General features: G+C 50.7%; 3 protein-coding genes across 18 annotated transcripts; 2 read left to right on the top strand and 1 right to left on the bottom strand.

Moving 5' to 3' along the window:
• Positions 1 to 1,057: 1,057 nt before the first annotated feature.
• Positions 1,058 to 4,242, top strand: CCDC107 (coiled-coil domain containing 107). 7 transcript variants are annotated; one of them, XR_003723217.2, is made up of 6 exons: positions 1,058 to 1,241; positions 1,336 to 1,487; positions 3,455 to 3,515; positions 3,612 to 3,702; positions 3,826 to 3,892; positions 3,995 to 4,242. XR_003723217.2 is itself a non-coding variant. In XM_077965945.1 (6 exons), the coding sequence occupies exons 1-6, from the start codon at positions 1,136 to 1,138 to the stop codon at positions 4,014 to 4,016; spliced, it is 504 nt and encodes a 167-aa protein (XP_077822071.1). In that variant the 5' UTR covers positions 1,058 to 1,135; the 3' UTR covers positions 4,017 to 4,242. The 7 variants fall into 7 exon arrangements, 5 of the variants coding, with proteins under 5 accessions (XP_077822071.1, XP_077822070.1, XP_002800129.2 ...); XR_003723218.2 differs by having other exon boundaries at positions 3,826 to 3,913; XM_077965945.1 differs by having other exon boundaries at positions 3,821 to 3,892.
• On the bottom strand, positions 3,457 to 20,208 carry ARHGEF39 (Rho guanine nucleotide exchange factor 39). Of its 7 annotated transcripts, none has more exons than XM_077965022.1 (10): positions 19,951 to 20,208; positions 13,242 to 13,370; positions 7,824 to 7,918; positions 7,423 to 7,543; positions 7,058 to 7,176; positions 6,367 to 6,437; positions 5,989 to 6,117; positions 5,553 to 5,782; positions 5,222 to 5,310; positions 4,489 to 5,044 (listed from the first exon to the last, which is right to left on the bottom strand). In XM_077965022.1, the coding sequence occupies exons 2-10, from the start codon at positions 13,269 to 13,271 to the stop codon at positions 5,029 to 5,031; spliced, it is 900 nt and encodes a 299-aa protein (XP_077821148.1). In that variant the 5' UTR covers positions 13,272 to 13,370; positions 19,951 to 20,208; the 3' UTR covers positions 4,489 to 5,028.
• Positions 16,776 to 25,769, top strand: CA9 (carbonic anhydrase 9). 4 transcript variants are annotated; one of them, XM_001088481.5, is made up of 11 exons: positions 16,776 to 18,330; positions 19,470 to 19,499; positions 19,662 to 19,832; positions 19,965 to 20,107; positions 20,203 to 20,295; positions 22,110 to 22,176; positions 23,480 to 23,637; positions 24,147 to 24,291; positions 24,407 to 24,433; positions 25,359 to 25,440; positions 25,572 to 25,769. In XM_001088481.5, exons 1-11 carry the CDS (start codon positions 17,718 to 17,720, stop codon positions 25,630 to 25,632), a joined length of 1,590 nt encoding a protein of 529 aa, XP_001088481.4. In that variant the 5' UTR covers positions 16,776 to 17,717; the 3' UTR covers positions 25,633 to 25,769. The 4 variants fall into 4 exon arrangements, 3 of the variants coding, with proteins under 3 accessions (XP_001088481.4, XP_077822006.1, XP_014972957.3); XR_013404748.1 differs by lacking the exon at positions 24,407 to 24,433 and having other exon boundaries at positions 24,147 to 24,301; positions 25,337 to 25,440; XM_077965880.1 differs by lacking the exon at positions 19,470 to 19,499.
• Positions 25,770 to 26,454: the final 685 nt, after the last annotated feature.

Here is a 26,454-nt window from a genome sequence, read left to right as displayed (position 1 = left end):
AGAAGGTACGGAGAGACAGAAGTAAGTTTCCCAAGGTCACCGCTCTTGAGTACAGGAGCCAGGATTCTAGCCCAAGCAGAGTCCGTAAGTTGTGTACCAGCTACACAATGAATGGTGGCTACTAAAGCGTTTGCCAGATGGAGAGGGAAGTAGAAGAGGAGGCATTCCTTTTTCAGGAATGCTCCATATTTGAAGAGTAATGAGCGCACTTCATAGCAAGGCCAAGAACAGAATAAAGATGCCCGCGCATAAAAAGCAGCCGCGGTGACCGGGCGCAGTGTCACGCCTGTAATCCCAGCACTTTGGGAGGGCGAGGTGGACTGATCGCTTGACACCTGGAGTTCGAGACCAGCCTGGACAACAAGAGAAAAATCCATCTCTACAAAAAAATATCAGTTTAGCCGGCCATGATGGCGCGCGCCCGCAGTCACAACTACTTGGGAGCCTGAGGTGAGGGATCGAGGCTGCAGTTAGTCGCGACAGTGTGCTGAACAAAATCAGCCGCGCTGAGAATGAGCCCCGTGTGGTTAGTGCGCCAAGACGCACTGCCTGTGTAACTAGAAGAGCTGACGGACGACTACCCCGCACCACGCCGCTCAGCGGGCCACGCTTCTTGGCGGACTTTACAGTGGGAAGGGGGAATGTCTACGTGCTTATGCACGTGGCACTCTCTGCCGGAGGTCCGGGGACTTTCCCCTAGGCAGGGGGGAGGAACATAGTCCCCAGTTTGTAGCCTAGGATACAGGCCTTCAGCACGACCTGCATAGCTGTTGTCATAGTGTATTACTTTATAGCCCTAAAAAAGACTTTATTTTTAGATTAGGGTGAGAAAGTTGGTGGCGTCAGAGAAAAACAAACCGTTTTTGGGCATAACTTTCTAAGACTATAGGTTTCCAGAGCATTGTGGCTAGCAGAATAGCTTAATAGATAAGGAATGAGCAAATGCAGGAAAGCTGGAATGACACCATCTTATGCAAATATGGTCTGGCCCCGCCCTACGAGGAGTGGGCGAGGCCTCCCCGGGAGGCCCGTAGCGGGCCTGCTCGCTTGCGCGTGCGCGTGCGCACTGCGGCGGCCGATCAACGCCGGACTGCTTCGGGACAGCCCGCCCCATCCCTCCACCCGTGGGCTGGCAATGGCGGGCCCAGTTTCGCTCTTCGGTATGGTGGGGCTGCTGCTTGTGTCTGCGCTGCCCGGGGTCCTAGGAGACCGCGCCAGTCCCGACCTCCGGGCACACCCAGGTATCAGCGAGGGCTGCTGGAGGAGGGCCGGGACTGCGCACCGGTCCCAGGCCCCACCCAGCTCGGCTGACTTGCCTGTGTCCTCCCTCCGCAGGGAACGCAGCCCACCCCGGCTCTGGGGCCACGGAACCCCGACGGCGACCACCGCTCAAGGACCAGCGCGAGCGGGCCCGGGCTGGGTCGCTGCCTCTGGGGGCGCTTTACACCGCGGCCGTCGTGGCTTTTGTGCTGTACAAGTGTTTGCAGGTGCGGGACCGCCGGGGGTGGGGATGCCCTGAGCCCGAATCTCCCATGGGGGCGCCAGGGTACCAAGAGCAAGACACAGCTTCCCTGTCTGTAAAATAAAGACAAATGGTCCGTTGGCCTTCCAATATTATGAGGTTATTTTGAGGATCCAGGGAGGTAACGGATGTGAAGAGCGTGTGGTGAGCTGTAAATAAATAATGACCATCACATTTAGTTCTCCCACAATCTAGTGAAGAGTAGTCACTTGCTCGAGGTCACCCAGCGCTGGCAACTACTGGAGCTGGGATTTGAACCCAGCTAGCAGTGTCCATGCTACAAGAGTGGGGCCACCTTGGCACAGGAGGTTGATTGCTGCAGTGTGTTTCTAGAGTTCCAGATATGAAGTGGTCTTATGTTGTCCTTGGGAAGGAGGCCCTGAAATGTGGGTTGACAGTACATTTTGAAAAGTAGTACCTTCCAGGGCTGTGTCTTTAGCCCTGACCCTCTTACATAGTTGCATTATAAAATAGAACCGATGGAACCAGTTTAGATGCATGAAACTAGAAGAGATAGCTAATAATGACCCCAGGTAGATGTGACAGGCTAGGATGAATGACTGAATTTAATGATGAACTTTGAGGACAGACTAGTAAATTCTATTCTTGGACCTGAGTAGTCTGGAAGAAACATAAAGTAGCAGCAACTCTTACGAAAGAGATTTAGGCATTCCAGTTGACTGAGTTCACTGTGGGATGTGACAAGCCACTTCCCAAATCAGTGCTGGGAACATGGCACTGTGCTTCACCTGTTGATCAGAATGCCCCTGGAGAATTGTATTCGCCTCAGGGCACTGCTGTAAGAGCACTACATGTTCAGTAAACCACCAGAGAAAACCACCGTCAGTGAGCACTGACTGTAAAGACTGAAGTTATTAAACCACAAAAGAGGCCAGGCGCGGTGGCTCAAGCCTGTAATCCCAGCAGGCCTTTGGGAGGCCGAGACGGGCGGATCACGAGGTCAGGAGATCGAGACCATCCTGGCTAACCCGGTGAAACCCCGTCTCTACTAAAAAAAAAATACAAAAAAAAATTAGCCGGGCGAGGCGGCGGGCGCCTGTAGTCCCAGCTACTGGGGAGGCTGAGGCAGGAGAATGGCGTAAACCCGGGAGGCGGAGCTTGCAGTGAGCTGAGATCCGGCCACTGCACTCCAGCCTGGGTGACAGAGTGAGACTCCGTCTCAAAAAATAAAGAAAGAAAAAAAAAAAAACAGAAAAGACTCAGGAAAGGGGGTGAGGGTATGGCCATTGTCTTCAAATTCCTGAGGGGCTGTCACATTGAGGAGACATTATTTTGGAAGGCTCCAGTAAGCATTATGGAAAGAATATACATAAAGGACAAATTTTGGCTTTATGCACAAACTGTCTAACAACCAGGGTTTTTGTTTTTTGAGACGGAGTCTCCTTGTGTCACCCAGGCTGGAGTGCAGCAGCGCGATCTCAGCTCACTGCAACCTCCGGCTCCCAGGTTCCAGCGATTCTCCTGCCTCAGCCTCTCAAGTAGCTGGGATTACAGGCATCTGCCACCATGCTGGCTAATTTTTGTATTTTTAGTAGAGACGGGGTTTCACCATGTTGGCCAGGCTGGTCTCAAACTCCTGACCTCAGGTGATCCACCCACCTCGGCCTTCCAAAGTGCTGGGATTACAGGTGTGAGCCACCGCGCCCAGCCACCAGAGCTATATTCAAACCGGAGAGAGTTGCTCATTCCTGGAGGTGTTTTTCAGCAAACTGAATGACCGTGTGTGGGACATAGGACATGTTGCTTCATGTGCTGGGTGAGGAGCTACATAGACTAGAATTGCTATTCTCTGAGCTAAAAACCCAATCACCGTCTCCACCTCAAATTGCACTCTCTCCTGGCTGGCTCTGGAGACTGAGGTGATGGAGCAGAACCTTGTTGCTTCAGTTCTGCCCTTTCCTTCCACAACAGGGGAAAGATGAAACTGCAGTTCTCCACAAGGAGGCAAGCAAGCAGCAGCCACTGCAGTCAGGTGGGTTTAGCAGAAGTCTGTGCTGGGTAGAGGGAGATTAGGGGACAGCAGAAGATACGTAACCACTTCTGCCCCCCTTTTTTGCCTTATCCCCAGAGCAACAGCTGGCCCAGTTGACACAACAGCTGGCCCAGACAGAGCAGCACCTAAACAACCTGATGGCCCAGCTGGACCCCCTTTTTGAGCGGTGAGGAGAGCAATGATTCTGTTAATTTTGGGGGAATTTGTGGCAGGAGGGAGGAATGGGGACATAGGTTGGGAGCCACTGAGTGGACATTTCTTCAGTGTGACTACTCTGGCTGGAGCCCAGCAGGAACTTCTGAACATGAAGCTACGGACCATCCACGAGCTGCTGCAAGACAGCAAGCCGGACAAGGGTATGGAGGCTTCAGAACCAGGTGAAGGCTTGGGAGGCGAGTCTGCTGGAGGTGGAGACAAAGTCTCTGAAACTGGAACATTCCTGATCTCTCCCCACACAGAGACCAGCAGACCTCTTCCTGAGGACTTTTATTTAAAGCAGGACGAGGAGGAGGTTGGTGACAGTCAGGACTGGGAGGAGCCCACAAACTGGACCACAGAGACATGGAACCTATCTACTTCCTGGGAGGTGGAGCGGGGGCTACGGAGAAGGTGCAGCCAGACTGTGGCAGAGGGCCCCAGTCACAGCCCTGGCTGGGAAGGAGGGACGATAGCTGAAGGTTGAGTAAAACAAAGTCTGTTTTTGTGATGGGGTGCTCCTGTGTGTTTTTTCCATCCTAGCTGGTTGTACACACCCATACTAGGTGCCTAAGGACAACTGGGCCTTCTTGAAGAGCTGTCCTTATTAGGACAAAAAGAGGCTGCCTTCCAGTGTGACAGCAGAAAAGACAGAGGGAGCTCCAGCTCTTTTCCTTGTATTCTTGAGGCTACCAGCATACCCGTGTTCAGGGCCCAAAAATCCCTTTTCTCATAGCAAAACTGAGACAGAAGGGTCTTTCCCCCAAAAAAGAAAAAACTTTACTCAAATCCAGTGGAAAAATAAATGATAGAAACTATACACAACATAAAAATAGCCACATTTACAAAGCTGCAGCCTTGATAAATGATGGGCCATGGACACAGCACGGAGCTTACCAGTCCCAAATCCCCTCATCTGTGTTAGGGGCTGGTTCAGTTGGGTCAGACTTGGTTTCCTGATTCTTTTTTAATAAAATTTCTTAATTATTTTTTCTTAAATAGAGACAGGGTCTCACTCACTGTGTTGCCCAGGCTGGTCTTGAACTCCTGGGCTCAAACGATCCTCCCACCTCTGCTTCCCAAAGTGCTGGGATTACAGGCATGAGCCACTGTGCCTGGTCGTGATTTTTAAGAGTTGGTCAGGTGATCTTGAGTAGCTTGGTCCAGGTAAACACAAAGTGACCTTGGTCAAATCATGAAGGGTTCTGTTTTGTTCAGTACTGAAGAAGATTCCTTTGTACTCCTGGCTGTGACCTATCCCTGAGGTATCCTGAGTTCTGGAATCTGTAAGATTCCTCTAGTTTTTCTGGCTGCTGTGGAGAGAAGACAGTCAGTTCAGGCACTGGCATGAGTGCTCTTTTCAGACAAAATCATCTGTGGGGTTGGTGGCTGGGGCGTGCCAGACCAATGTAGGGCACGAGACAGGAACTGCTTATTTCCTGCTTGTGGGCCTCATCACAGCGCCCTTCCTGGGGGAAGACACAACTTACCTGATAGCCCAAGTCAGACTGTGGTACCAGCGTGACAGCTCCTCCTGGTCTGTGGACATAAGCAGTAGCTTCTCATGAGGGAAGGACAGCTAGAGAGAGAGCACCTCTTAGCGCATGGCTCAGAAAGGTCCAGGCTAAAGCTGAAGCCCTTGCTGTTTCCATGGAGCTAATTCGGGGATGAGACAATTACTAGGTATGAAGCCTGAGCCCCAGCTATCCTCTCAATGTAGATGGTGCTGTTCCTATGAAAAGGGACCCACACCAGGAAGATAAACCAGCCTATAAGCATCTGAGACATATTTTGGGTCTAGGGTTCCCACCTATTACTTACACTGAGCAACCCACCACAAGGGCCTCCTGAGTGGCCAAAGACCCTGCTGAGTTGACACTGGGCCATGGGGTAGAGGGCCTTGCAGGCAAAGGTGCCACTCTGCAGCAGGTGCAGTGGAGGTCGAGGCTTGGCCATGAGCAGCACATCAGTGAAGAGGAAGAACATGCGGGGCCGAGGCTCCCCATGCGGAGGCACCACCAACAGCCAGCCCTGGCGTAGGAACCAGCGCCCTGGGGGATGGGAGCGCTGTTATTCTAGGGCAGCTTCAGGATCCATGGGAATAAGAGGAAAGGGAAGCTAAGAAAACAGGGGTTATGTGCTGGGTCAATACCGGAAGAAGGGTGAGTAAGAAAAGAGCAGCTGGTTGGCGCTTGGAGAGTTAGATAAAAATAAAAGACGGGGCAGTTGAGGTTTGAGGGGGAAGTAGGCAGGCTACCTGAGGTCAGCCCCTTTGCCTGGCGTCCACTGAGCAGAGCCTGGACACGCCGAAGGTGCTGGTCATTCTTCTGTTTCTGACCAATAGTGTGGACTCTCTGGGCAGTCTCACTTATCAGTCGGGCAGCCCCTGGAATAACATCTCCCACACCTTACTCCCCAAATAACTTTGACTTTGGGTGGCATGGTTGTGAAAGAGGCTATTCTGGAGGGGACCAGGGTCAGGGTCTGACTTCTTGAAGAAAAGGCAGAGCAGTAGGGATACTGTATACATGTCAGTGGAAGATAGGGTCATACCAGACATTGTTGGAGGTCAGAGTCAGAAAGGGACACAGGAAAGGAAGCCTCCAGCCTGCATTGCAGAGGAGCAAGAACCTACGTGTGAGCTGTTGATGGTCAGGGCTGTTGGGACCTGTGTTTTCAGCCAAAGCAACGACGAGATTCTCATACCTGGAATTCAACAGTGGGAAGTCTGAGGGGAAGCACAGCCAGGCAAAACTCCCCCTGCCTGATGTGCAGATCACCCTCTACCCATACTTCAATTGCAAGGCCAGGAAAGATCTGCTTCTGGCTACTGTATCCCCTTCTTTCATGTAGGACTCAGAACCAGGGCTCACACCACACAGCCCTCTTCCATCCCGCACTGAAGAGTCAGTGGCAGACTAGCCATAGTTCAGGAGGCCAGACTGGAAGATGAAAGTTTATCAACCCAAGGAGGATGCTACAGACAGCCTGACTATAGCCCTTAACTCAGGCTTAACCCAGAGACAGAAATTCTAAGCCAGGCCAGCCCCTCATCTGAAACTTTTCCAGAAACCGTGCCTCAGGCCCTGGTAGAGGCCCCCTCACTTCAATGTAAAGTCCCACAGTTCCAGCTGAGGGCCTCAGGCTGCAGACCCTCAGTACTCCAATGGGTTCACATTTACTCTTGCAAAAGGTTTTTAGAAGCAATTTGGCTCAGGGTTGAGGCAGGGCTTTGGGATCGACCCCAAGACATCCCACAAAGCTGAGGGCCGCAGTCATACAATCTCAAAGAGAGAGGCGGCTGGAATCAAGGGAAGTTCACTCACTGCTGGAGCCGCTGCAGAGGCAGAGGGAGTAGGTCCTGGAGCTGAAGGCCCCCAAACTCAGGGCGGCTTTCCTGAAGCCGCACAAACCTCCGGAAACCTTTATTTTTCTTTAGCTGCTCCTGGAGTGAGGGAGAAAGGATTGGAAGCAGGGAGACAAGCCACTCCTTATATTGCATTCATCTGTATCCACATTCCCAGCCTTCAGTAAGCTGTGCGCTCCTAAGAGAAACCCTGTCTCCCTACAGAGAACTTACCACAGAGCTGAGCACCCAGAGGGCTCTATAAATGCAGGAAATGTATAAAGTTTGGGTCTCCAGATGAAGGGGAAAGGTAAGGGGCAAGATTTGAGGTCATCTCCAGGTTACCTGCAGGGTGGTCTGGGATCTCTCTGAGTTGGCAGCAAATTGGTTATAGAGCTCCAAGTGGCGGCAGAAGCCCTCCAGCCCTTGGCCCCAGCATCCTCCTTCCAGGTAGGGAAGCAGCTCCCTGTGTGGGCGAGGACAGCAAAAGGGCAGCTCTAGAGCCACTCAAGCACCACCTCATTTAGTTCTCATGAGAATTAATAGCACTAATAGTAGTGCTATTACCCCATTGTACAGATGGAGAACAAGGGCATGCTAAAGGCACTGGGCCAAGGCCACAGGTGAGGTAACTGGCGGACTCCAAATAGAACCTGATACAACCTGAGTCTCTGACTCCAAGCTCTGTGCACGGCCACAGGCCAGGACTCTCCCTCCTTTCCTCTCTCTGTGCCCCTTCCACTTACTGGCTGGCGCCGTAGATGAGCTCCCAGGAGCCAAACAGGGCCTGGCGCTCAGGTGGTCGCAGGGTCCCCTTGGCTTTCAGGATCCCCAAAAAGTACTGCGGAAGGAGAGAATATTGGTTCCTAGCCTGGAGGAAGAGGAGGCTAACGCCAGGCTCCCCCAGAAACCGCAGAAGTCTGCCCAGGCTCCCTGCATGCAGAGGGATAGTCCAAGACCACCCTATTCCGGGTTACCGACCTCGCAGAGACCCTCCCACACCCTGGGGTCCCTGTTCCATAATGGGAGTGTGTGCCAGGTCCCGCACCGTGGCCACCAGCCCCAGCTGTTCTTGGTAGCGCCGCTCAGTCTCTAGCAGCTCCCGGGCGGTGCAAGCGCGTTTCCGCTCCCAGCGGGCACGCTGCTCTTGCACCGGGGACCGCACACCCGGGTAGTGGATCTCCATGCCTGGCTAGGGGATAGACACTTCCGGCTGCAACCCGCGACAGATTCAAATCCTAACCGCTCTAGGGCGGGAGCCGCGGAGGCGGGGCCGGGGAGGGCAGCGCGCAGGAAGGAGCATGCGCGGCGGCCGGCCGGACCGCGCAGGGTCTCTTTCGTCCTGCCCCACCGCCAGGGAGGCGCCTTAAGTGCGCGGCGCCGGCAGGGGCAGGGCGGGGTGGGGCAGGTGTGGGGCCCTCCTCTGAGTGGCACTATGTTGGAGCAGCAGCCTGAACTTTCAGTCAGGAGACGGGCTGCAGATGCTGGCAGGAACTTAGCGTCCTATCTGGAGAATTGGATGGGGGTGGGGCGCGATCATTACAGTACACATTCTGTCCCGAGCCCATGCCGAATGCCAGGGGGTCGGTTGTTCCCAGAATTGGCTAGGAAAAGGTATAGCCATTTGAAGGAATGATATGAAAGTATTAAATATTATAAATGGTGTTGTGAAGAAGCTATTAATATGGGAAAACACACATAGTAAGTATATTGCTGAGAGGAAAAAAGCAGGCTACGAAGGTGTATAATATAATCCCCTTTGTATAAAATACATACAAAAGGTTTGAAGGCGAAACAAGCAAAAGCTAACTGTGTGGCCGGCACGAGAGCTCACACCTGTAATTCCAGCACTGTGGGAGGCAGAGGCGGGAGCATCGCCTGAGCCCAGGAGTTCGAGACTGCATCTCTCCAAAAAAAAAAAAAAAAGAAAGAAAAAAAAAAAGTTAACTGTGGTTTTTATCTCTGGGTAATGGAATTGAAGATAATTTGTTTAACAAATGTGTATTAAGTACCTAATCTGTATCTGTGCCAGGCACTGGATCACTGAAGCTAAAGGGATGAACGGGACAGACAGGGCGATTTTTAAAATTCTCGTATACTTCTGCCTTTCCCAAGTTTTCTACATTAAGCATGCATTACTTTGTAGTTAGAAAAAAAAAATGTTATAAAAAAAACAAAATGTCGGCCGGGCGCGGTGGCTCAAGCCTGTAATCCCAGCACTTTGGGAGGCCGAGACGGGCGGATCACGAGGTCAGGAGATCGAGACCATCCTGGCTGACACGGTGAAACCCCGTCTCTTACTAAAAAATACAAAAAACTAGCCGGGCGAGGTGGCGGGCGCCTGTAGTCCCAGCTACTCAGGAGGCTGAGGCAGGAGAATGGCGTGAACCCGGGAGGCAGAGCTTGCAGTGAGCCGAGATCTGGCCACTGCACTCCAGCCTGGGCGGCAGAGCGAGACTCCGTCTCAAAAAAAAAAAAAAAAAAAAAAAAATGTCAGAAACTTTAGGCCCCCTCCCTACTGATTTGGACTCCTAGGAATCTGGACCCCAAGCCAAGAACCAGGGGATTGTCAAGGTTCTGAGGTCCCCACCACCTCCCCACCAGCTCTGACATTCTAAGAATTCTAAGAAAGAAATAATGCTGGGCTTAGACCAGGGAGGAATAACTTGAAGCGCTTGGTTGAAGGAAGGGGAGAGTTTGGATCAGACTGTACCTTGGGCTTATGTCCCAAGGAAACTGGTAGTGATACCAAATAGGTAGAGGACTGGTTATACTGTCTCAAGTGAATGTGGGACAGTCCACACACTAAGAGCTCGAACATAGAAGAGGACAGATAATCCCGTGGTAATTGGTGTCACTGTGAGCCCAGGTGATGAGAGTAGACCACAACACCTGGGGTGCAGTTGGTGATGGGTATGTTTGTGAATGCTGCCAGTGTGTGTTAGTGCTTTGGGTGGGTGGCAGGGGGTGGAGAATAGAGCCTCCTATAAGCATCGGTTGGGGAAGAGGGCAAAGCCGAGAGGACACACTGAAAACAGTTGGCGACAACTAATTCCCTGGGGACCAAGTCAATCACAGAGCAAGTCAGGCATACCACACTCTACCTGGAACAGCTGCTAAGCTCTGCTCCCACAGCCAAAGATAGGAGGGGCCAACAGGAGGAGGTTCAGAGGGTAGTCAATAACCCCTTTATTCTTTATCCTCAAATTTTGCATTCAACCTGATGGATGCTGGAGAAGCCCTAGGGATGCTTTGAACAACAGTCATCAGTCATTCAACAAAATTAGGCTGAGTGCGGTGGTTCACACCTGTAATCCCAGCACTTTGGGAGGCCGAGGTAGGCAGATCACCTGAGGTCGGTAGTTACAGTTACAATGGCTGTGTGCTTCTTTATGTGTTGTTGGAAACCAGCCTGACCAACATGGTGAAACCCTGTCTCTACTAAAAATACAAAATTAACCGGGCATGGTGGCACATGCCTGTAATCCCAGCTACTTGGGAGGCTGAGGCAGGAGAATCTCTTGAACCCGGGAGGCAGAGGTTTCAGTGAGCTGAGATTGTGCCATTGCACTCCAGCCTGAGCAACAAGAGCGAAACTCCGTCTCAGAAAAAAAAAAAAAATTAAATGCCAATCATGTGCCAGGTCCTGTGCTAGGCATGAAGATGAAATGGTGGACAAGAGAAATATGACTCCTGCCCATAGGCAGCTTACACTCCAGCATGGCAGATACAGTAAGGAGTCACCATAAAATGAGGAAACATTACAAGGGACATTTAGGCTTCTACACAATCATGCAGTGAAGGGACTGATCCTAGTGTAGGAGTCAGGGAAGGCTTCTCAAAGGAAGTAATATGTGAACTGATGACCTGAAGGATGAATAAAACCTGGCTAGGCAGAGCTGGGTGCTGGCAGCAGGGGAAGTGGAAAAAAGAGTCAAACAGCACGGACAAAGGCCTGGACACACACATACACAAGCATACGATGAATTTAAGGAACTGCTAGACGTTCTATAAGATGAGAGCATAGACTGCAAGGGAGACAGTGATGACAAAGGAGACTGGAGAGGTAGACAGAGGCCAAACTTAGAAGGAATTTATATCAGTAAAATTGTGATATAAGTAATAATAAATTTAAAGTGGCTAAACATTAAGATAATTTATTAATTCATGCAACTGAAAAGTCCAGAAGCAGGTGGGCCCTAGTGTTGGCCTAATCCAGCAGCTCAATCATGTTACCAAGGACCTCTTTCCACCACTCCACCGTGCCTTCCATGGTTTTACCTTCATCTTAAGGCTGGCTTCCATTGTGGATACAAGGTGGCTGCCCACAGTTACAATGACTGTGTGCTTCTTTATGTGTTGTCCACAGACTTGGTTCCCTTAGCCATCAAATACTTCAGACAGAGAGCTTTACTCCCCTAGGTCACAAGCCCACCATGGAAACCAGGGCAATAGTGGCACGCTGAAGGCCACGTCAGTTACTGTGAACCTTATCCTAAGAGCAATGGGAAACCATTGAAAGGCCTTAAACAGGGAGTGAGATAATGAGATGTGCCATTTTAGAAACATCACTCTGGTTAGCTGGACTCAGAAAGACCTATCAGGAGGCAGTTGCAGTCATCCAGGTAAAAGCTGATGTAAGTGTGAGCAAAGATGAAAAATGTGGATGAAAAATTTAGGAGGTAGAATCTATAGGGCATGGTTATTGAATGCTAGGGTGAAGGAAAAGATGAAAGTAGAGATGGTACCAGGTTTCTGGCTTCTAGGCAGAGGGTGGTGCTATTTACTGAAGGAGGATGAAGAGGAGGTTTGTGGGGAAGACAAATTCAACCTGGGGCCTGTTAAACTTGAAATACTTGTGGGACATTCAAGTGGAGATGTCTTGGGTCTTGTCTATTAGGCAGATGGTTATGGGTCTGACATGGGGAGAGAGTCCAGCCTGGGAATACTTGGGTGTCATCAATTTATAGGAGCCATGGGAGTGGATGACACTGCCTTGCAAAGATAAGGAGCAGGATAAGGGCAAAAGCATGAGAGTCTTCAATATGAACTCATCCCTTCTCATCCTGTGCATCCACTTCAGTTCCACCGTACTGATGGTGGACTAAATGGTGGCCCCATAAAGACACGTCCATGTCCTAATCCTCAAGACCTGCATATGTGACCTTGTTTGGAAAAAGTGTCTTTGCAGACATAATTAGTTAAGGATCTTTTTTTTTTTTTTTTTTTTTTTTTTTTGAGATGGAGTTGCTCTGTCGCCCAGGCTGGAGTGCAGTGGCGCAATCTCGGCTCACTGCAAGCTCCACATTCCGGGTTCACGCCATTCTCTTGCCTCAGCCTCCCAAGTAGCTGGGACTACAGGCGCCCACCACCATGCCCAGCTAATTTTTTGTATTTTTAGTAGAGATGGGGTTTCACCGTGTTAGCCAGGCTGGTCTCGACCTCCTGACCTCATGATCCGTCCACCTCCGCCTCCCAATAGTTGAGGATCTTGAGATGAGATCATTCTGGATTATGTTGGTGGGCCCTAAATCCAATGACAAGTGTCTCAATGAGAAACACCCAGTGGAGACACAGGGGCAAGAGAAGGCCATGCGAAGTTGGAGGCAGACATGGAGTAATGCAGCTACAAGTCAAGGAATGCCTGGAGCCGCCAGAAGTTAGAAGAGGCAAGGAAGGATTCTTTCCCAGAGCCTTCAGAGAGAGTCCAGCCCTGCCAAAACCTTGATTTCAGACTTCTGGCCTCCAGAACTGTGAAAAAATCCATTTCTGTTGTTTTAAGCCACCCAGTTGGTGGTAATTTGTTACAGCAGCCCTTGGAAATGAATAAAGATGGGGAGGTGGCCAGAACTACAAGTTAGCCTCAAGGTTCTATAAGGAATTTGATCAGTCTTTGCCCCCGAGCCATGACTTGGGAGAGGGACCATTTTCCCTTCTACCCAACCAGTGAATAGTTTCCTCCTCTGCCACGCTGGGATAGGCAGAGACATGTTTTAGTAACATGACCCTTCAGTGTTTTAAAACACAAACCCTCATGAACAAACACTTGACCTATAATAACCTGGATCAGAGAGGTCCTGATCCAGGTGTGGGGTGCCCTCATCAGTAAGTCCTGAGTACACTCTGTCCCAACCTGGGGAGACTCAGGAAACAATAACTCAAACCTGTTTTAGGGTTTGGCAGACTCCCAGCATGATCCAGGATCAGAGTCCACATTCTCCACTCAGATCAGAGACGAGAGAGACAAGGAGAGAAACGGAGCCATAGGGAATCGCATTTGGAAAATGAGTGAGCTGTAACAGAGAGCTGAATTAGTCTTTACCACATTCTGTCTTGTATAGGCCTGTCCAATTCAGATATTACCATGTACTTCCATGTGTCAGGAGCCAAGCAAGGTCCAAGCCAAAGACAGAGCTGACCAAGACAATCAGCTGGCCATTCAGAGTGTACACTGGACAACACTGCCATGGACAGCTCTGAATTTGGCTCCAGAAATGGCACCCTAGAATCTTAGGCTGACTACATCTGAGGATGACCATTTGGAGGACAACTGTTATTCAGCCATATATATTTTGGTATACAATATGACAGTCATCTGACAACACAGATGATTTGGAGTGCCACAAAAATGTGGTGTGAGGCCAGGCATGGTGGCTTACGCCTATAATCCCAAACTTTTGTAGGCTGAGGTGGGAGGATCACTTGAGGTCAGAGGATCACTTGAGGTCAAGAGTTCAAGACCAACCTGGGCAATATAGCAAAACCCTGTCTCTACAAAACAAATTAAAAAAATTAGCCAGGGGTGGTGGCTTGTGCCTGTGGTCCTAGCTACTCAGGAGGCTGAGGTGGGGGGATCACTTGAGCCTGGGAGATTGAACCTGCAGTGAGCTATGATGACCCCACTGTACTCCAGTCTGGGTGACAGAGTAAGACCTTGTCTCAAAAATAATAATAATGTAAAAAGTTATGTCCTGTTTATGGAATAGCTGTGGTTTGACATGCACAGGTAATTGACAATGAGCTCCTTGAGGGCAGAGACTATATCTTAGTCAATTTGGTATTTCTCAAGCACCTGGCAAGGTAATCTACAAACAGAAAATGCTCAATAATGGCTGTTGAATAAAAGACAGACTCAATCAAGTACTGAGCCCCGCCCTTATGGAGCTGAAGGCCATTAGAGCAGATAAAATGTCATAAATCAGGCCGGGCGCGGTGGCTCAAGCCTGTAATCCCAGCACTATGGGAGGCCGAGACGGGCGGATCACGAGGTCAGGAGATCGAGACCATCCTGGCTAACACGGTGAAACCCCGTCTCTACTGAAAATACGAAAAACTAGCCGGGCGAGGTGGCGGGCGCCTGTAGTCCCAGCTACTCGGGAGGCTGAGGCAGGAGAATGGCGTAAACCCGGGAGGCGGAGCTTGCAGTGAGCTGCGATCCGGTCACTGCACTGCAGCCTGGGCGACAGAGCGAGACTCAGTCTCAAAAAAAAACAAACAACAACAACAACAAAAATGTCATAAATCACCCTTATATGAGTTAGATGGTGGACAAGGTTATTATTGAGGGCAGGCAAAGAACTGGGTTGGCTCAAAGATGACAGGGATCTTTTCCAGACTAATGGTAGAGGGTTGGTTAAGGAGTTTCCTGAAGGAGGTGGCCTTTCATCTGAGTCTCAAAGAATAGAAGGGATTAGACAGGGAGAACAGTAAAACTTTTTTTCTTTTTTTTGAGACGGAGTCTCCCTTTGTCGTCCAGGTTGCAGTGCAGTGGTGCGATCTCAGCTCACTGCAAGCTCCGCCTCCCAGGTTCACACCATTCTCCTGCCTCAGCCTCCGAGTAGCTGGGACTACAGGTGCCTGCCAGCACACCCAGCTAATTTTTTTTTTTTTTGTATTTTCAGTAGACACGGGGTTTCACTGTGTTAGCCAGGATTTTTTTAAAAATTATTTTTATTTATTTATTTATTTTTTTGAGACAGAGTCTCACTCTGTCCACCAGGCTGGACTGCAGTGGTGCGATCTCGGCTCACTGCTATCTCCGCCTCCCAGGTTCAAGTGATTCTCCTGCCTCAGCCTCCTGAGTAGCTGACATTACAGGTGCCTGCCACCATGCCCAGATAATTTTTGTATTTTTAGTAGAGATGGGGTTTCGCCATGTTGGCCAGGCTGGTCTCAAACTCCTGACCTCAGGTGATCTGCCTGTCTTGGCCTCCCAAAGTGCTGGTATTAGAGGCATAAGTCACCGCACCCAGCCAGTAAAACTATTTGCAACACAGCAGCAAGTGCACAAGCACTGACCCATCAGAGTTGAAGGTGGCTGAGGCACTCAAGTGGGCTCCTGGGGACTCTGTTATGCCAGGCAATACCTCTTTAGATAAGGGATCAGGAGGTCTAGAGGGTCCCTAAGGAAGAGCTAGGGTAGCAGGGGCACCCTGGAGCTAGGGGCCATGGCTATATGCCAACAGGATTAGAAATATCTTAATATATTTAATTAAGCTACTCAACCATATTGGTGTGTGCCTACTGAATATTAGCCCTAGATGGACCCGAAATGGCCTTATTCTCTTGTGGTTTATTGAAGCCAATGGAGCCTTACTAGAATGTGAGCTACAAAACAGTAGAGCTGTTCTCTATTCAATGTTGCATCTGTAGGGCCTAGAACAGCACCTGGAGGACTAGAGAAGGCTTAATAAATTGTTAAAAGGGCAGACTAGCCAGCGGTGATGGCACGTGCCTGTAGTCCCAGCTACTTGGGAGGCTGAGGCAGGAGGATCACTTGATCCCAGGAGTTCCGGGCTGTAGTGTAGTATACCAGTCAGGTGTCTGCACTAAGTTCTGCATCAACCTGGTTGCCTAAGGATAGTTGAACTGACCCAGGTGCAAACTGGAGCAGGTCAAAACTCCAGTGCTGATCAGTAGCAGGGTCGCACCTGTAAATAGGCACTGCCCTCCAGCCTGGGCAACATAGTGAGATCCCATCTCGAAAATAAATTTTAAAAATAATTAATTAGAAAAAAAAACAGCCTGTAATCCCAGCACTTTGGGAGAGCAAGGTGGGCAGATCACCTGAGGTCAGGAGTTCAAGACTAGCCTGGCCAACATGGCGAAACCCAATCTCTACCAAAAATACAAAATTTAGCTGGGCGTGGTGGCACGCACCTGTAGTCCCAGCTATTAGGGAGGCTGAGGCAGGAGAATCGCTTGAACCTGGGAGGTGGAGATTGCAGTGAGCTGAGATCACACCACTGCACTCCAGCCTGGGCAGCAGAGTGAGACTCTGTCAAAAAAAAAAAAAAAAAAAGAAAGAAAAAAGAAAAAAGAAAAGAAAAAAACCTGGGAGGCCTAAGCCCATCCTTGGGGTCCTCACACTCTTCTACCCCATCTCCTTGCACCCAGTCTTCCCCTGCAATCTCTGCTCCATACTAGCCTTCAAGCCCTCAACATGACCTAGTATGAGAATTGGATTCTGTAGCTCTCCTGCTCATAATATTTTATGCCTCCCCTTCACCCAGAATATCATTCTCCCTATTGTTTTTACCAATTGAACTGGTATTTCTTCAAGGATATAAACAGATTTGCCTACTTCTATATTATCTTCTAAAGCAGAATTCATCTCTCTTCCCTCAATATTATGATATTGACAGGGTTTGCCCTCACTCACTAGACTGCGAGCTCCTCAGGGCAGGCAGTTGGTTTTTTGTTTCTTTTTTTTTTTTTTGAGACAGGGTCTTGCTCTGTCACCCAGGCCAGAGTGCAGTGGTACAATCTCAGCTCACTGCAGCCTCAACTGCCTCGGCTCAAGCAATCATCCCATTTCAGCCTCCTGAGTAGCTGGGACTACGGGCACATGCCATTACACCTGGCTAATTTTTTGTATTTCTAGTAGAGACAGGGTTTGGCCATGTTGCCCGGGCTGGTCCAAACTCCTGGACTCAAGCAATCCACCTACCTCAGCCTCCCAAAATGAGGGACTGTGTCTTATTCATTTCCATGTCCCTAGTCCATAGCCCAGTGCTGGACCTGTGGTGGTACTAAATACATATTTGTTGGATGCAATAGTAAATAGCATTTCAGGGAGCAAGAACTAGATTAACAAAGGTGGTAAAAGGTTTGGAGAAAAAAATAATAGTTTAATTTGGCTAGAGTATGAGGGAGAGTAGTAGGAGACAAGGCGGAAAGGTCTCTTGGGCAAGGCTTTGAAGGGACTTGGAAGTCAGAAGTACACAATGTGCATATTGTGGTAGGTACTGGGGAGCCAATGAAGACTTTTGAGCAGTTGAGTAACGTGATGAAAAATAAATATAGGTTAAACCTATCAGAGCCCCTCTGACACATACACTTGCTTTTGATTCAAGCTCAAATTTGTCTCCCACATACCCATTACTTAACTCACCCTCGGGCTCCCCTAGCAGCCTGCCCTACCCCTTTACGTGCTTCCTAGTGGAGTCAGGGATGTATACATAAGCTGCTTTCCCTCTCAGCCAGAGGACACGGGGGCCCCAGCTCCCCTGCCTTTCCCCTTCTGTGCCTGGAGCTGGGAAGCAGGCCAGGGTTAGCTGAGGCTGGCTGGCAAGCAGCTGGGTGGTGCCAGGGAGAGCCTGCATAGTGCCAGGTGGTGCCTTGGGTTCCAAGCTGAGTCCATGGCCCTGATAACCTTCTGCCTGTGCACAAACCTGCCCCTCACTCCACCCCCATCCTGGCTTTGGTATGGGGGAGGGGGCACAGGGCCAGACAAACCTGTGAGACTTTGGCTCCATCTCTGCAAAAGGGCGCTCTGTGAGTCAGCCTGCTCCCCTCCAGGCTTGCTCCTCCCCCACCCAGCTCTTGTTTCCAATGCATGTACAGCCCGTACACACCGTGTGCTGGGACACCCCACAGTCAGCCGCATGGCTCCCCTGTGCCCCAGCCCCTGGCTCCCTCTGTTGATCCCAGCCCCTGCTCCAGGCCTCACTGTGCAACTGCTGCTGTCACTGCTGCTTCTGGTGCCTGCCCATCCCCAGAGGCTGCCCCGGATGCAGGAGGATTCCCCGCTGGGAGGAGGCTCTTCTGGGGAAGATGACCCACTGCATGAGGAGGATCTGCCCAGTGAAGAGGATCCACCCAGAGAGGAGGATCCACCCAGAGAGGAGGATCTACCTGAAGTTAAGCCTAAATCAGAAGAAGAGGGCTCCCTGAAGTTAGAGGATCTACCTACTGTTGAGGCTCCTGGAGATCCTCAAGAACCCCAGAATAATGCCCACAGGGACAAAGAAGGTAAGTGGTCACCAGTCTCCAAATCCAGGTTTCAGGAGGTTCATGCGTCCCCTCCCATACCCCAGCCTAGGCTCTGGTCACTTAGCGAAGGAGGGGAGCCTGTACTCCCACAGAAGCCCTTCCATAGGTCCCATACCAATATCCCCATCCCCACTCTCGGAGGTAGAAAGGGACAGATGTGGAGAGAAAATAAAAAGGGCGCAAAAGGAGAGAAGTGAGTTGGATAAGATGGGAGAGAAGGGGGAGGCTGGAGAAGAGAAAGGGATGAGAAGTGCAGATGAGAGAAAAAATGTGCAGAGAAAAAATAGGTGAAGAAGGAGAGCCAGAGAGTTTGAGGGGAAGAGAAAAGGAGGTGAAATGGGTGCCAGAGGACAAGCAAGAAGAGCTTGTAGAAGTCATCTCATCTTCAGTCTACAATGAGGAAATTGAGGCCTAGGAAGAAGGACACAGCAGGTAGAGAAACATGGCGTCTTGACTCCCAAGCCAGGAATTTGGGGAAAGGGGTTGGAGACTAGACAAGGCAGAGGGATGAGTTGGGAGAAGAAAGAAGGGAGAAAGGAAAGATGGTGTACTCACTCATTTGGGACTCAGGACTGAAGTGCCCACTCACTTTTTTTTTTTTTTTGAGACGAACTTTCACTTTTGTTGCCCAGGCTGGAGTGCAATGGCGTGATCTCGGCTCACTGCAACCTCCACCTCATGGGTTCAAGCAATTCTCCTGCCTCAGCCTCTTGCCAAGTAGCTGGGATTACTGGCATGCGCCACCACCCCGGCTATTAGTAGAGACGGGGTTTCACTATGTTGGTCAGGCTGGTCTCCAACTCCTGATCTCAGATGATCCACCCGCCCTGGCCTCCCAAAGTGCTGGGATTACAGGCGTAAGCCACAGCGCCTGGCCTGAAGCAGCCACTCACTTTTACAGACCCTAAGACAATGACTGCAAACTGGTAGGATAGCTGTTTGGCCCACCCAGTTGCGGTGATGAGTTTGAGTGCGGTCTCAAGCTTTGCACCTGGCCCGCTTAAGGCATTTGTTACCGGTAATGCCCCTGTAAGGCATCTGAGTTTGTGACATCGTTTTGGCCGCCAGGAAGGGATTGGGCCCTAAGCTTGGGCGGTTCATCCTTTTCATTTATACAGGGGATAACCAGAGACACTGGCGCTATGGAGGTGAGACACCCACCTGCTGCACAGACCCAATCTGGGAACCCAGTTCTATGGATCTCCCGTCCCACCCGCCGCCTGCCGTCCCATCCCCTCACCTTTTCTACCCGGGCTCCCTGAGTTCCTGACCTAGGCGTCAGACTTCCTCACTAAACTCTTCCACCCCAGGCGACCCGCCCTGGCCCCAGGTGTCCCCAGCCTGCGCGGGCCGCTTCCAGTCCCCGGTAAATATCCGCCCCCAGCTCGCCGCCTTCTGCCCCGCCCTGCGACCCCTGGAACTCCTGGGCTTCGAGCTCCCGCTGCTCCCAGAACTGCGCCTGCGCAACAATGGCCACAGTGGTGAGGGGGTCTCCCCGCCAAGACTTGGGGATGGGGCGGGGCGCAGGAAAGGGAACCTTCGCCGCAATGCCTGCCCGGGGATTGGGCTGGCCCTCCCGGGCGGGGCCGGTTTACTTGCCTCTCCCTACGCAGTGCAACTGACCCTGCCTTCCGGGCTAGAGATGGCTCTGGGTCCCGGGCGGGAGTACCGGGCTTTGCAGCTGCATCTGCACTGGGGTGCTGTAGGTCGTCCGGGCTCGGAGCACACTGTGGAAGGCCACCGTTTCCCTGCCGAGGTGAGCGCGGAGCTGGCCGAGAAGGGGCAAAGGAGCGGGGCGGGGCGGGGCCAGGCCAGAGACGTGGCTCTCTGCTACCCTCGTGTCCTCTCCAGATCCACGTGGTTCACATCAGCACCGCCTATGCCAGAGTTGAGGAGGCCTTGGGGCGCCCCGGAGGCCTGGCCGTGTTGGCCGCTTTTCTGGAGGTACCAGATCCTGGACACCCCCTACTCCTCGCTTTCCCATCCCATGCTCCCTCCCGGACTCTGTATGGTGGTGCCAGAGACCCCATCACAGCATGCTCACCCTGGCCCCTGGCTGACAAACGCTTTCACGCACTGTTCGTTCATTTAACACCCACTGTGAACCAGGCACCAGTCCACAACAAGGATTCTGAAGCTGTAGGTCCTTGCCTCTAAGGAGCCCACAGCCAGTGGGGGAGGCTGACATGACAGACACATAGGAAGGACATAGTAAAAATGGTGGTCACAGAGGAAGTGACACTTAAAGCCTTCACTAGTAGGAAAGAAAAGGAAGTGTTCATTGCAGAGGGAACATAATGTGCAAAGTCTCAGAATATGGCCTATTTAGGGAATGGCTCCTGCAGTGCATTAGATATCAGGAAGAGTAATTTCTCTAATACTCCAATGACCCATCATTTCCCCTTTGTGAAATGCAGTGTTTAGTGACCTCTTTGGACCCATAATAATCAAGGCTACATCCACCATAATTAGAGGAGGCCAGTAAAGGGAAGGGATGGTGAGATGCCTGCTAGGTTCACTCATTCACTGATTTTTGTTTTTTGGACAGAGTCTCTCTCTGTCGCCCAGGCTGGAGTGCAGTGGTGTGATCTTGGGGCACTGCAGCCTCCGTCTCCCGGGTTTCCTCCTGCCTCAGCCTCCTGAGTAGCTGGGATTACAGGTTTGTGCCACCAAGCCCAGCTAATTTTTTTTTTTTGTATTTTTAGTAGACGGGGTTTCACCATGTTGGTCAGGCTGGTGTCAAACTCCTGGCCTCAAGTGATCCGCCTGCCTCAGCCTCCCAAAGTGCTAGGATTACAAGCATGAGCCACCGTGCCCAGCCACACTCACTGATTCTTTTTTTTTTTTTTTTTTTTTGAGACGGAGTCTCGCTCTGTCGCCCAGGCTGGAGTGCAGTGGCGCGATATCGGCTCACTGCAAGCTCCACCTCCCGGGTTCACGCCATTCTCCCACCTCAGCCTCCGAGTAGCTGGGACTACAGGCGCCCGCCACCACGCCCGGCTAGTTTTTTGTATTTTTAGTAGAGATGGGGTTTCATCATGTTAGCCAGGATGGTCTCGATCTCCTGACCTCGTGATCCACCCGCCTCGGCCTCCCAAAGTGCTGGGATTACAGGCTTGAGCCACCGCGCCCGGCCACTCACTGATTCTTTAACACCAGCCACACAACGCAAAGTTCAGAGAAATGCCTCTGACATAGCATGTCAATATGTTCATACTCTTAGGTTTATAATGTTCTTAACATTAGGTTCATAAGCAAAATAAAAAAGAATAATAAATAAAAGAAGTGGCATGTCAGGACCTCTCCTGAAAAGCCAAACACAGAATGATGAAGGTGAAGGCAGAGGTGACACCAACACAAAGGTGTATATATGGTTTCCTGTGGGGGTTATGTATGGAGGCAGCAGTGAGTGAGACTGCAAACATTAGAAGGGCCCAGGTCACTGAGAGCCTAGTATCCTCGTAAAGTGGCCTCTCTCCCTCCCTCTCCAGCTTGTCATTGAAAACCAGTCCACCAAGCTTGTTGGTTCGCACAGCAAGAGTACATAGAGTTTGAGTACTAATACATAAGATTTTAAGAGGGAGACCCTGTCCCAAAAACAACAACAACAAAAATCAACCACCATTACAATTTTACGTTCCCTCAGCATTTTCAGAGCTGAGGAATGGGAGAGGACCATGGGAACCCCCATGATGTTCTGGCCTTCAGCTATGGTCCTTGATACATGCACTCATCTGCCTTACAATGTCATCCCCCAGGAGGGCCCAGAAGAAAACAGTGCCTATGAGCAGTTGCTGTCTCACTTGGAAGAAATCGCTGAGGAAGGTCAGTTTGTTGGTCTGGCCACTAATCTCTGTGGCCTAGTTCATAAAGAATCACCCTTGGGAGCTTCAGGTCTGAGGCTGGAGATGGGCTCTCTCCAGTGCAGGAGGGATTGAAGCATGAGCCAGTGCTCATCTTGATAATAACCATGAAGCTGACAGACGCAGTTACCTGCAAACGGCTGCCTACAGATTGAAAACCAAGCAAAAACCGCCAGGTGCAGTGGCTTACGCCTGTAACCCCAGCACGTTGGGAGGCCGAGGCGGGTGGATCATGAGGTCAAGAGATCGAGACCATACCGGCCAACATGGTGAAACCCCATCTCTACTAAAAATACAAAAAAATAGCTGGGCATGGTGGGTGCCTGTAGTCCCAGCTACTCAGGAGGCTGAGGCAGAAGAATGGCATGAACCCGGGAGGCAGAAGTTGCAGTGAGCCAAGATCGCGCCACTGCACTCCAGCCTGGGTGACAGAGCGAGACTCTGTCTAAAAAAATGAGACAAAAAAACCACAAAAAACAAAAAAAACAAGACCAAAAAATGGTGTTTGGAATTGTCAAGGTCAAGTCTGGAGAGCTAAACTTTTTCTGAGGACTGTTTATCTTTAATAAGCATCAAATGTTTTAACTTTGTAAATACTTTTGTTGGAAATCTTTCCCTTCTTAGTCACTCTTGGGCCATTTTAAATCTCACTCTACTAGACTTTTAGGTTTCTGCTAGACTAGGTAGAACTCTGCCTTTGCATTTCTTGTGTCTGTTTTGTATCAATATTCATATTTATTTACAAGTTATTCAGATCATTTTTTATTTTATTTTATTTTATTTTTTATTTTTTTGTATTTTTAGTAGGGACAGAGTTTCACCATATTGGCTAGGCTGGTCTCAAACTCCTGACCTTGTGATCCACACACCTCGGCCTCTCAAAGTGCTGGGATTCATTTTTTTATTTTTAATTCGCTCTGGGCTTAAACTTGTGACCCAGCACTTTATGATGGTACACAGAGTTAAGAGTGTAGACTCAGATGGTCTTTCTTCTTTCCTTCTCTTCCTTCCTCCCTTCCCTCCTGCGTTCCCTTCTCTCCTTCCTTTCTTTCTCCCTCTCTCGCTCCCTCAGGCCTCTTCCAGTTGCCCCAATGCCCAGTACTTTTTTTGAGTTATGTCTTATGGGAAGGGCCTGCACTTAGTGAAGAAGTGGTCTCAGAGAGTTGAGTTACCTTGGCTTCTGGGAGGTGAAACTGTATGTCTATACCCTGAAGCTTTAAGGGAGTGCAGTGTAGGTGAGACCCCAACATAGATCCTCTTCACAGGCTCAGAGACTCAGGTCCCAGGACTGGACGTATCTGCACTCCTGCCCTCTGACCTCAGCCGCTACTTCCGATATGAGGGGTCTCTGACTACACCGCCCTGTGCCCAGGGTGTCATCTGGACTGTGTTTAACCAGACAGTGATGCTGAGTGCTAAGCAGGTGGGCCTGGGGTGTGTGTGTGGACACAGTGGGTGTGGGGGAAGGAGGATGTAAGATGAGAAAGAGGAGAAGAAAGAAATCAAGGCTGGGCTCTGTGGCTCTCGCCTATAATCCCAGCACGTTGGGAGGCTGAGGTGGGAGAATGGTTTGAGCCCAGGAGTTCAAGACAAGGCAGGGAAACATAGTGTGACCCCATCTCTACCAAAAAAACCCCAACAAAACCAAAATTAGCGGGGCATGGTGGTGTGCGCCTAGTCCCAGCTACTCAGGAGGCTGAGGTTGGAAGATCGCTTGAGTCCAGGAGTTTGAGGCTGCAGTGAGCTATGTGATCCCACCGCTGCCTACCATCTTTAGGATACATTAATTTATTTATAAAAGATACCAAGGGGCCGGGTGGGGAATACAGGAGATGGAGGATGGAGCCCTGAGGTGCTGGTTGTGAGCTGGCCTGGGACCCTTGTTTCCTGTCATGCCATGAACCCACCCACACTGTCTACTGACCTCCCTAGCTCCACGCCCTCTCTGACGCCCTGTGGGGACCTGGTGACTCTCGGCTACAGCTGAACTTCCGAGTGACGCAGCCTTTGAATGGGCGAGTGATTGAGGCCTCCTTCCCTGCTGGAGTGGACAGCAGTCCTCGGGCTGCTGAGCCAGGTACAGCTTTGTCTGGCGTCCCCCCAGCCGGGGGTCCCTTATCCTCCCATGTGTGTGCCAGTGTCTGTCATTGGTTGTCACAGCCCGCCTCTCACATCTCCCTTTTTCTCTCCAGTCCAGCTGAATTCCTGCCTGGCTGCTGGTGAGTCTGTGCCCCTCCTCTTGGTCCTGATGCCAGGAGACTCCTCAGCACCATTCAGCCTCAGGGCTGCTCAGGACCGCATCTGCTCCCTCTCCTTTTCTGCAGAACAGACCCCAATCCCAATATTAGAGGCAGATCATGATGGGGATTTCCCCATTGTCCCCAGGGCCTAATTGATTAGAATGAAGCTTGAGAAATCTCCTAGCATCCCTCTCCCCAACCCCCGCCCCCCTTTTTTTAAAGACAGGGTCTCACTCTTGTCCAGGCTGGGGTGTTGTGGCACGATCATAGCTCACTGCAGCCTCGAACTCCTAGGGTCAGGCAATCCTTTCACCTAAGCCTCTCAAAACACTGGGACTGGCCGGGCGCGGTGGCTCACGCCTGTAATCCCAGCGCTTTGGGAGGCCGAGGCGGGCGGATCACAAGGTCAGGAGATCGAGACCACGGTGAAACCCCGTCTCTACTAAAAATACAAAAAATTAGCCGGGCGCAGTTGTGGGCGCCTGTAGTCCCAGCTACTCGGGAGGCTGAGGCAGGAGAATGGCGTGAACCTGGGAGGCGGAGCTTGCAGTGAGCCGAGATCGCGCCACTGCACTCCAGCCTGGGCGACAGAGCGAGACTCCGTCTCAAAAAAAAAAAAAAAAACAAAAAAAAAACAAAAAACCACTGGGACTGTAGGCATGAGCCACTGTGCCTGGCCCCAAACAGCCCTTTTACTTGGCTTTTAGGAAGGAAAAACGGTGCTTATCTTGCCCCTTCTTGTGTATCCACCCTCATCCCTTGGCTGGCCTCTTCTGGAGACTGAGGCACTGGGGGCTGCCTGAGAACTTGGGGCAGGGGTGGTGGAGTGCACTGAGGCAGGTGTTGAGGAACTCTGCAGACCCCTCTTCCTTCCCAAAGCAGCCCTCTCTGCTCTCCATTCCAGGTGACATCCTAGCCCTGGTTTTTGGCCTCCTTTTTGCTGTCACCAGCGTCGCCTTCCTTGTGCAGATGAGAAGGCAACACAGGTATTACACTGACCCTTTCCTCAGGCACACCCTTCCCCAACCCTGTGTGGAGTCGCTTCATAAAAAGTGCATGCAAATGAGCTGCTCTGGGGCCCGTTTTCTGATTAGTCTTCCCTGTTGTGTACACACAGAAGGGGAACCAAAGGGGGTGTGAGCTACCACCCAGCAGAGGTAGCCGAGACTGGAGCCTAGAGGCTGGATCTTCGAGAATGTGAGAAGCCAGCCAGAGGCATCTGAGGGGGAGCCGGTAACTGTCCTGTCCTGCTCATTATGCCACTACTTCCTTTTAACTGCCAAGTAATTTTTTAAAGTAAATATTTATAATAAAATATGTGTTCGTCACCTTTTTTCCCCAAATCAGAAGGATGGTATTTGAATTTCCTATTATTATTAGCACGAACTTAGTGGTAATGCATTTATTATCTTACAGTTCGGAGGTCAGCAGTCAGATGTCAGTAGGGCTTGCTCGTCCTGGATGCTCTAAAAGTAGAATGTTTCCTTGCCCTTTTCAGATTCTAGGAACCACCTGCATTCCTTGGCTCCCAGCCACTTCCACACATCACTCCAATCTCTTGCTCCCATTGTCACAACTCCTACCTCTACACTTGACCTCCTTGTCTCCTTAAGAACCCTTGGGATTACACTGGGCCTATCTAGATAATCAAGGATAATCACCCCATCTCAAAATCTTAATCACCAAGTTTCTTCCCATGTAAGGTAAGAACAATGCACAGGATTAGAACATGGACATTTTGGAGAAGGGGAATATTCTGCCTACCACAGATGCTATCAGGAAGAGGACAGAAATGACTGATACTGTTGGGATGGCTGTGTGTATGTGTGTGTGCAGTGTATGTGTTGAGGGGTAGGGCAGACAGCAACCCAAGGCTTAACATCACACTCAGGCTTTTGGGTTTTCACCTTGCTCAAAGAAAATGTGTCACCTCTTGCAGTTTTTGCTTCAGGATGTGCTGTCTGGCCCAGCTGGCTGCTGGAACAGGGCGGTGCTATGGA

The sequence above is a fragment of the Macaca mulatta genome, chromosome 15, assembly GCF_049350105.2.
Source record: "Macaca mulatta isolate MMU2019108-1 chromosome 15, T2T-MMU8v2.0, whole genome shotgun sequence".
Classification (NCBI taxonomy): domain Eukaryota; kingdom Metazoa; phylum Chordata; class Mammalia; order Primates; family Cercopithecidae; genus Macaca; species Macaca mulatta.
The sequence above is the reverse complement of the archived record's forward strand: the minus strand, read 5'-3'. Positions and strand labels throughout refer to the sequence as shown.